This window comes from Benincasa hispida, chromosome 5 (genome assembly GCF_009727055.1).
Source record: "Benincasa hispida cultivar B227 chromosome 5, ASM972705v1, whole genome shotgun sequence".
NCBI lineage: Eukaryota > Viridiplantae > Streptophyta > Magnoliopsida > Cucurbitales > Cucurbitaceae > Benincasa > Benincasa hispida.
In genome coordinates this window covers 42,074,083-42,085,057 of record NC_052353.1, presented here as the reverse complement: position 1 = coordinate 42,085,057, position 10,975 = coordinate 42,074,083, and the positions used below count along the sequence as shown (strand labels likewise).

The following is a 10,975-nucleotide window of genomic DNA, read 5'->3' as shown; positions in this document are numbered from 1 at the left end:
TTAAAATAAAAACCTTTAAAGAGAAATATACTTAGAAAAAGATACAAAAACTTGTAAGTGAAAAAAAGAAATAGGGAGGAAAATTTTGGAGATAAGAGAGAGAGAAATAAACAAAATGCCAAATAAACATTTTTTTTTTTAAAAAAAAAGGATGATGTAAGATATAAAGTCTTAGATCACTGAGTTTTTTAATCAATTGGTAATTTAAGATGGTATCAGAGTAGGTGATTCAGGAATGTCCTGTGTTCAAGCCACTGCAATATTATTGCCTCCCAAATTAAAATTCATTCCTGTTTAGGTCTTCTTCATATTTCAAGCTCATAAGTGAAGGATTGTAAATGATATAAAATCAAATTTATTACTATCTATCAGTTTAAGCTTTTTGGTCAATCGATGATGGTATCAAAGCAGGTGATCTAGGGATCTGTTGTGTTCAAGTCCCTGCAATGTTATTTTCTCTACATATTAAATTTATCTTTATCCATCAGCTTAAGCTTTTGGGTAAGAGAATGAGATTGATATATTTTTTATATATAAAAATATGAAATGAAAATGAGATTTAAAAACAAATTATTATTAAATATAATGTGTTGTTTTGTGTTAACTAAAAAAACAAGGTAATCAAACTTAAAAAAATCTTGCATGAAATAATCAAACTCTCATGGCATATTATTATTAACAAGTGCCTCTGGGATTTAATTAAAAAAGAAGTGGGATTAATTAATTAATTGATTTAAAACGATAATTACTACATTTTAAATGCTAATGCATATTAAAAAGTTCCGATACCATTTTTTTTTTCTTGTCTGTGTTTTTCAAGAGTTTTAAGAGTAACTTTAGTCACTATGTTGATAATATTGTATTTATATTTTTAAAATTAATTATACATATTAACCTTTCTTTTGCATGTAAGAATTAACCATTGTATTTATGTATGTAAACACTTTTATGAATTAATTAGTTATTAAAAATATAAGGTAATAAAAGGGAAAAATAAATACACATAATTTTAAATGTTTGATTTAAGTTGGATTTAGGAGTTTGAGCTTTCAAACTCGATATTTTAATCCTTAGAATTTGAGATAATCCTATCACTGTAGTTAGAAAAAAAAGATTTGAACTTTCAACCTCGACATTTTAATTTTTAGAATTTGAGATAATCCTATTATTGTACTAGGGAAAAAAAAAGATATTTGTTTATTGTTTGTGAAGGTGATGTGTTACCACATTAAGATGCTGAGTACAAAACTATTATTGTATGAAAGTTTTTCATATCTTTATTCATTGCTTCTTCTAGTGACTAAAGATATGTAACCTCTCCTTAAAGTGTAAGAGCTAGCTTCTTACAATTAAAAAGAAAATAAAAAGATAAAAATTAAGATTTGAAACTTTTCAAAGGGAGATGATTGAAGATAGAGGCCAAAAAAATATATATATTCTTTTTCTTAGATTAAATAATAAGGCGAGTTGTAAGCATACCAAAATAAGTTATAAAAAATTAGGCACATATCCACATAATATAAAATTTGCAAAAATAACGAAATCGGTTAGCTCAGTCCAATTAAATGAGACATTGAAACTGAAAAAGTCAATGATTGTATGAAATTTGATTGCTATGTATGATTGCATCTAATTTTTATTTGATGCCGATTGCTAAATGATTGCTAATGATACATATTGCTATTAGATTGTTGCTTGATTACTATCTAATACTAATTACCGATTATACCAATTACTATTTGATTTATATTTCACTCTCAATTACTTGAGTATTAGTTCTTCTTCTCTTTTACTTTTACGCATTTTACCCTTTTTAATACCTTATATTTTTTGTCAATTATTTAGTAATTTCTGATATTGCCATATGATTTCCTCGTGATTGTCATCTGATTACATTCTATTCTTCATCTCATATTTATATTGTCATTTGATTGACATTTGATTACCTCTATTTTTTGTCATTATATAAACTTCTACTGTATCATTATATTAGAAGCTTTAACAAATTACTTAATTTCGGTTATATTCAATGGGGATAGTAATCAAGATTTCAAAGTCTTTTTGTGATGGGGTGACATTAAAGAGTCAAAAGGGGAGAACAAAAGACCTTAACAAAAAGTCCTACGTTGGAAAATACTAAAATTTGTGTTAATGGTAATAAAATTCATGGGAATTGTATCTCACGCTTCGTTCAAATCCAACAAAATCAACACAATTTTTTCTTCCACAATCTACAATTTATGAAATTATTAAGGCAAAAGCGATTCACGGAAAATAAATAAATAAATAAATAAAGAAGAAAAAGAAGTTGGAAGAAGAAATCAACGATTGGTAATTTAGATGTAATGAATGAAAACTAGAAAAATGAAATTCTAAAATCAAAACCATATGTCAGAAAACGTCTTTGAAACGAAGTCCAACCATCGAAAAAATCCCTCCTCATCGGAGATGCTAATTTTTAATTATGTATAAATTTTCGAGATGCTAATCCACGAAAAACGATACGAGAAATTCGAAAGAAGCTGAAGCAGCGACTTTCGAAGTAACAGAAAGAAAGTCCGACCGTCCTACTTCCCTTCAAACTATTCTTAAGTAAAATAATATTAAACCAAAGCTACATCAGTTATTTCAACAAATTAATTATGTATAAAATTTTAATTTCAAACGTCCCTATTTATAGAGTTATTATCAATATTTTTAATTTTTGAGATTCGAACCAAGTTGAATTGGCTATAAATTTATTATAATTTCATTAGAGAGAAAAAAGAAAAGAAAAGAAAAGAAAAGAAAAGAAAATGGACCCACCAATTTTTTTGAAAATGGAAAAATTGGATAGGAATGTGAGAATTCCAACTTCCCGTCGACCCTTCCCTTCCCCACTAGACGGCTCTATCCCCTAAGCTAACCCATTATTAAATTATTAAATTCAATAGCCCACTTTAATTAAATTAAATTGAAAAAAATATAAGGAGACATCATGACATTTAATTATTTATTACAAAAAAAAACTAATCACAAGCAAGGATTATAAATTAATACCCTCCAGCTCCCACAAAACACCAATCATTTTATTTGTTCAATTTCATTACCCATGCTTTTAAATTTCCATTTTTGGTTATAATATATTAGAGGTGTTCGTGGGTTGGATTGAATTGGATTAAAGGACTTTTTAACTCAATCCAATTGTTCGAATTGTTATTTTCTTCAACTCAAATAACTCTTATTAAAAAATAAACTTAACCCAACCCAACCATTTAACATTTGAGTTTGATTGATTCGGGTTGATCGGGTTATTTTTGTTCTAAAAGAAAGTAAATTGCCAATATATAAAAATTTGATGTAATTATTTTTATATACTGAATTAAGATTAGCAACTCAATTTCAATTTATATAATAAATATTTTCTTTCCAAAGTGCTAAAAACTAGTTTTAAGAGTTGTTGGAGAATAAATGATTAAAAAAAACGAAGCTTAAATAAATATATGTATATATGATTGTATCTAAGTAAAAAAAATATACATCATAAAATTAATAATAAGTTCAGGTTGATTCATGTTTGGATCATTTTAAGTTCGGGTTGATTCATGTTTGGATCATTTTATGTGAACTCATGAACCAATCTAACCCACAATTTTTTTTATTTATTTGAACCTAACTCAACCCAAACGAGTTGATAACTAGCCACAACTGCATGGATTGGATTGATCGATTTTTTTGGGTCATCGAATTTTTTGAATACCCATATATCTTAAATTTAAACTTTCAATTAATATTTATGTGAAATTAAGTAAATGGATCTTTTTAAAAAAAATATTTACATTCTATAGCAAAAATTTTCAAAACTACTTTGTCCTTTTGAAAATTTTTGCTATAAAATATAATTATTTTTGGAATTTTTTTAATTAAATAATAATTATTATTCTTTTAGAAGATTATATTATAATATAATTATGCAAAAATTAAAATATAATATGAGAATATATTACCAAAATTTTTAAAACAATGCTAATAGACAATATAAAGTTTCTAAGGGATGTTTGACACGCAAGTTGAATTGCATTGAGTTGGTAATTATTATAAGAGGAGAGTCATTTGAAGAGTTGATGCGGGTTAGATTGGGTTGAGTTGAAAGGTTTTTTAGACCCAACTCAATTGTTCGGATTGTAAATCTCTTCTACCCAAATAACCTTTATTAAAAAAAAAAATGAACTCAATCCAGTTGGTTCAGGTTAATCGGATTATTTATTTAAAAGTTTATTCTAAAAAGAACAAAACATAAATATGTAAAAATATAATTTAATTATTTTTATATATTGAATTAAGATTAACCACTTAATTTCAATTTATATGGAGAAAATTTTCTTTTTAAAGTGCAAAGAAACTATTTTAAGAATTATTGAAGAATAAATTATTAAAAAATTGAAATTAAATAAAATTAAAATCAATATATGTACAAATAATTGTGTTATAAGTAAAAAAAATATATTTTAAAGTTAATAATAAATTCGGCTTATATTAGGTGAACCCATGGATAACCCAACCCAAACCCGGTTGGATTAAGTTGATCGATTTTTTCAGGTCATCGGAATTTTTAAACACTCTATAACAAGATGAAAAGTGTGAGTTAATACAAATAACGAAATAATAAATTCTTTTAATAATTGATGAATCAAACGTTTGAACTTTTCTTACCCACCCAATCCAACCCAACTTGAGGGGCAAAAGTCTAAGAAAAAACAATCAATAAACTGACAAAACGGAAGTACGTGATTAAAATTTGAATTTTAATCTTTATTTGTTTTTAACCTATACAACAATCCAGTACTGTCAAGTTTACAGAAACCTGGTGCAAGCGTTGACTATGATGAGGCTTTGCTCAACGATTTGACCTTAACGGACCAACCCAACGACGACTGAGTTCCCTCGACGGCGAACGTGTCGTACCGAAGGAAAAGTTCCACTAGAACTACTCTGGACACCAGCACCACCAGATCCCTCGCCGCGCACTGCTTATTCTCCGCTGTCGGCTCCTCCGTCTCCCGGCCGTTTGACCAGTAAACATACTTCAGAAGCTTCTCCCCTTTCTCTCCGACGAACCTGTCACCGATAAACTCCTCCGGATTCTCAAAAACCCTCGGATCTTTCGTAGCGATCGGCTGATACCCAAAAATCATTTCCCCTTTCTTGATCTTGAAAGCGGAATCATGGCTCTCGATCACAATGTCCTGTTTCGCCTTCGCGTATTGGTACGGCACCGGGGGGTCGATCCTCAGAACCTCATAGATGACGGACTTCAGCAGACTCATCTTCTCTAAGGCGCTGAATGTTACTCCTCCATCTTCCTTCACGGCGGCTCTGATTTCAACGGCGAGTTTACGGTGAAGCCCCTCGCCGGCAGATCCGACCCAGTTCAGTATAATCGGCAACAACACTTTCATTCCGGCGTATGCGTTGAATCCAGCTAGAAAAACTAAATTGTGACATGCTTTCTCTCTGTTTATCCCCTGTTTCTCTGCTTCGTCTAGAAATGAACCCGATGACTCGTAAAATGATTCGTAAAGCTTGCTGTAATACAACATTAATCAGTTTCTGATTCTGTCTCTAGAAAGTTTCTAATAATATAGGAAAGAAATTGATTTCAATTTTGGTTCATTTACCTGTAAGCGCTTCTGGCGAGTGCGAATGGTAAACGGAAGGTATGGATGATGATATCTTCAAAGCAGCTGAGAAATTTGGGTAAACCGAGGGTGGCTAACGGAGCGAGCTGCAAAGCGAGCCATCGATCGACCAAACCCGGTCCCTTGGAGCTCAAACTCTTATCTGGGCTCCGGTCGGAGAGCAATCGGAAAACGAAATCGAACGAGGCCGAATCACTGACTGGGTTGAAATCGGCGACTTTGTTCTTTTCCAATTCTCTGTCAAGCTTATTGAACATCTCCGATACGGAGCTTCGAAACAGAGGAATGAATTGGTGGTGACGAGAGGCAAGAAATTTGAGGAAGTGGCGTTTGAGAAGAGAGTGCTCTGTTTCGGAAGGGTCCAAAAAGGCACAAGTACGAATTCCGCCGGTGAAGGCGAGGGAGGGCATGTAAGTTCCGTCGAGAACGTTGCGTTTCTCGACTTTAGTGGTGTCGAAGAGGATAGGAAAACTGAGGGCGTCGAGAAGGACGATGACTTTGGAATTGGAAGAGATGAAGGGGCCCGGCGGCATGTTGGTACGAAACACAGTGGAATCATATTTAGCCATTCGGGTTCGGAAGAACTTTTCTCTGCCTTGGATGTAGAAGTAATCGTAGCGATCTTTGATCGGCCCAAAAATGGGGAAGCCATAGCTGCCGGGGATGGGTTTCAGAGGCAGGGGAATCAGTGGCTGTTCTGAGGAAGGAGATGAAGTCATTTTTTATGGGAGAGAGGAAAGTCTAAGGTTTAGAATATAAGAACAGAGTTTTAATGGATGATATTCAACAAGCATGTTTAAAGTTTTTTGTGTTGTCTGTGTCTTAAATTATTTCTAAGGTTTCATTGGACTTTGCATTCACATTCATATTTGGCAACGCGTCGTAAAAAAGACCCTTTTCCTCTAAATAAGTTTAAAACGCCCACTTTTTTCCTAATTAAGTTTCAAAATCCCCACAAATTTAAATAATCCCACTTTTACAATAACTAGTTCAAAAATACGTGCCTTCGATTTTGAAATAATGGAAGCGATAGAAATGAAGATTTTTTTTTTTTTTTTTTTGGATTGAATCGAAAAACATATGATTTATTTGAAATAAAAGTTATATATTATAATTTATAAAGGACAGATAATAAAATATTAAAAAAAAATTATATTATATGCTCTTACAATTAAAAGAATGAAATAAAAGAAAATGGGTTAGATAAAAAATCTTGTTTCGTTTGAATTTTTTTTTCATTCATAAAATCACCCGAGAGAACTTCGAATAGTTTTTTTAGTTATATTTACATGCATTTAAAATGGGTTATTGATAAATGTTATATCTTATTAATATAAAAAAATAGAATTGTTTAGATACATAAATTTGTTTTCAAATTTTGAACATTCATAAAATGTAATAATAATGAAAAAATAAATTCATTAATTTGAATTCAATTGTTTGGGCAAAAATAAAAAAAATGAAAAAAATATACTACTACCAATTACTTGTTTGTTTCTCTAGATGAAACCTTTCCAAAAAGTAATAAACAGACTAATTAAATTTATAACTTGAAATTAGAAAATATAGGAATAAAGTAGTTTTTAATAAAGAAAATAAAAAGACAAACTGTTTTTTTATGGTTTTTTAACCATGAAATCTCGAAGAAAAAGCATATTGATTAAGAGATGTATATAAAAACAAAAGAAATTTCTTTAAAAAAATTTATTTGTTTAGATATAGAATCTATTTTCAGAATTAGATTTGGATATAGAATCTATTTTCAAGAATTGAACATTCAAAATGCGAAATAATAAACTTGGCACATATAAGTGTCCCAACTTCTAACCCAAATAAACGTATATTTTGAATTTGTAATACATAGTTGATGACAAAAGTGTACTACAAAAAGAGAAAATAAATAGATGAAATATCTTATACCATGATACAAACGGTTAAATCTTGAAAAAATATCTTGGGGGTTAAAGAGGGTCACACAAATATATATAAACCTATTCAACATTCCAAAATGTATATGAAAATAAAATAAATTTGTAAAATTGTTTAATTGTATATTTTAAAATGCCACAGAAAAACAAATCTAGAGACATCGTGATATTTTAAGTGGGGGCATACAATGTTTAAAAGAAAGAGAAAAAATAAAATAAAATACATGATATCGCTGTCAAATCATTTGAAAAAACTAGTAATTAAAAAGAGACACACATAATAATATTAAAAAAAAATTATTGGATGTTCCAAAATGTATATGAAAAAAAATTGTAAAATTGTTGATTATATTTGAAATTATATTTGAAGAAACAAAAATGTAGATGCATTATAATATTTAAAGAGATTACTAACAATACTTAAAAAAAGAAAAAAAAATGAAATACCTTATTTGGTAATATGTTTGTCACTATCAAATCTCTTATAATAAAAATCCTAGTGATTGAAGAGAGACATACAAAACAAATCTAAAAAAAAAAAAAAAATCATAGATGAAATACCTTATTTGATGATGTTACTGTTAAATTTCTTGAAAAAAAAAATCTCTAGTAATTAAAGAGAGACATACATTATACAAAAATACAAATTTATTGAGCAATTCAAAAAGTATATGAAAATTAAAAGAAATTGTAAAATTGTTGGTTGTATTTTGAAATTACGTCCCAAGAAACAAAAATGTAAACACATTATATTTAAAGAGATGACATATGATATATAAAAAAAGAAAAACAAACAAGATGACTTATTTGATGATACGTTTTGTCAAATCTCTTGAAATAAAAATCTTAATGATTAAAATGAGGAATACAGAACAAATCTAGAAAACAAAAGAAGCAATAGATGACAAACCTTATTTGATGATCATATGTTTCTTCTACCTTCCAAATGCAGAGGACGAGTGATTTTGTTATACGCTTCTTTTGTAGAAGAGATACTTGACTGAGAAGTTGTGTTTGTTGGAGAAAAAAATATGAAAAGTTATGTTTGTTGGAGGAAAAAATACATGCATTGCCAAAGGTTGAGGGTAAAATGAGGGACAAAATGGGGAGAAAAGATTCTCCCTCATTGCTCCTTTTAATATAATATAGACTAGTCAAGAAACACGTACAATGTACTGTGAAATCTTGTAGTTTAATTAAATTTTGTAAGAAATAATGGATTTATTGTAGGTAGCAAATAAATATTTTATATAGCTTTGTTTTAATTTTCATAATTTTTTTAAAAGTTAGGTAATTAAATAATTGAATTATTATAGTGTTTTCATATGATCACATCTTAGTTGCTTCATATGCACCAATAATTTAAATTTATATATTTAAATTTTGTTCTCCTTATTTTGAAAAAAAGAGATTGTTGCTACTTATATTTCATCATGTAGGAGTGAGATTAATATTGAAATTAAAATTGAGAAGACTAAATCAATTCTGCGAATCCCTGTTCCCTAATTAATCAAAACAATGTTTTCTTCAAATGAATTTTACTAGAGTGTATGTTAATATTTAAATACATTGCAATTACATAAAACACAAATTTAAAAAACGGGAGAAAAAATGAACAAACAAACATATATGATATTGTAGCAAATAAAAAAATCAAACAAAATAACCCAGAATCCATACAAGCTCACTTTCAAAGAACTCATAAAATTTATTTATCAAAATATCTAAAAAAAATCTTAGGATGAATGATGACTCCTTAAATCTCTACGAAATAAATTGGGATAAAGTTAATCAAAATACCCATGAAAACAGAGAGAAAAAAAAAATGAGGAAGAAAAAAATAATTCCATTACTAATCACCAATTTCCATTTTCTCCATGAAAGGAAAAAAATATATCTCATTAATGTTCACAAACATCATAGGTAACAACAACGAGAAGTTAAAAGAACAAATAATCAAAATTGAAATAGTTTTTTAAAAAAATTATCCGTGCAATACTTTAAAAAAGAAATTCATAAAATTTATTTATCAATATGATAAAGTTAATCAAAATGCAAAACAAACAACATAAAAACAAAATGAGAACAAAAAAAAAGAGTAGCATTTTCACTACTAATCACCATTTTCCATTGAACTAAAATTAAAGTTAACATAAAATTTTGAGAAATGAGTAAATCATCCATACTTTCAAACATAAAAGAAATTCAATTTCACTGTAAAAGGAAGCAACCACCATAAACAAAACAAGGAGACGTTGACAAACAAAATCGAAATAGTTTTTAAAAAATTTACTTAAAAAAAGAAATTCATAAAATTTATATATGGAAATAGGTAGGAAAAAATTGTAGATGAATGATGGTCCTTAAATCTCTACAACTCAAACAAAATAAATAAACTACTAAATCTAATCTCTCAAAAAAAAAAAAAAAAAGAAAAACAAAAAATCTAAAACCCAAAATTAGACCAACAAACAAAAATAAAAAGGGATAAAGTCAATCAAAATACAAAATCAAGAAGAAAAAAAAAATAACAATTCCATCACTAATCACCATTTCCCATTTAACAAAAAAATATACTTACTTTCATATATTGACAAATGAAATTTCATCGTAAAAGGGAAAAAAAGTCTCTCATTGATAACTTTGACTACTAGACGTTAAAGAACAAAATCGAAATAATTATAAAAAAATTATCTTGCAAGACTTAATTTTTTTTTTATAAAATTCATACAACAAAATATATATTTTTAAAAAATGTAGGATGAATGACGACTCCTTAAATCTTTACAACTAAAACAAGTTAAATAAATCTCTAAATCAAATCTTTTCAAAACTTAAAAAAATTCCAAAACCCAAAATTATACAAACAAACAAAAATCAAACGAATAGATTAATCAAAATATATATGTAATGGATTATGATTATGATTATGAGAAATCTATTCGTTAGAAATATGTTTCTCATATCTCTATCCAATTTGATTTTTTATGTAATTCCTCAAAATCTATTCTTTATACAAACAAAAAAATAAGGTTAGAATCAAACGAATAGATTTCTCATATCTCTATCCAATTTGATTTTTATGTAATTGTAATGGATTAATAGATTCAGATATGAAAAGAATAGAAAAGAGAGATATGGAGGAAGGGCGAGAAATTTAGGGGAGAGGAGAAGATATGAATAGAGGAGAAAATTAGTAAGAAGTAAAATTGATCAAATCTTCCTAATTTGAAAAAACACAATTCTTTTTTTTTTTAGAATAAATGATATTATTATACAACAACAAAGAGGATCTCACAGCCCGGGATCAAGGCATAAAAGCAACAAAACAAACCACAAGTAAAGACAGGGCAACAAAATGCAAACAAA

The 10,975-nt window shown here is 28.3% G+C and overlaps 1 protein-coding gene across 1 annotated transcript; it reads right to left on the bottom strand.

The window, feature by feature from the left end:
* Positions 1–4,749: 4,749 nt before the first annotated feature.
* LOC120078612 (allene oxide synthase 3-like) lies at positions 4,750–6,486 on the bottom strand. The gene is made up of 2 exons (XM_039032898.1): positions 5,658–6,486; positions 4,750–5,565 (listed from the first exon to the last, which is right to left on the bottom strand). Exons 1-2 carry the CDS (start codon positions 6,395–6,397, stop codon positions 4,860–4,862), a joined length of 1,446 nt encoding a protein of 481 aa, XP_038888826.1. The 5' UTR covers positions 6,398–6,486; the 3' UTR covers positions 4,750–4,859.
* Positions 6,487–10,975: the final 4,489 nt, after the last annotated feature.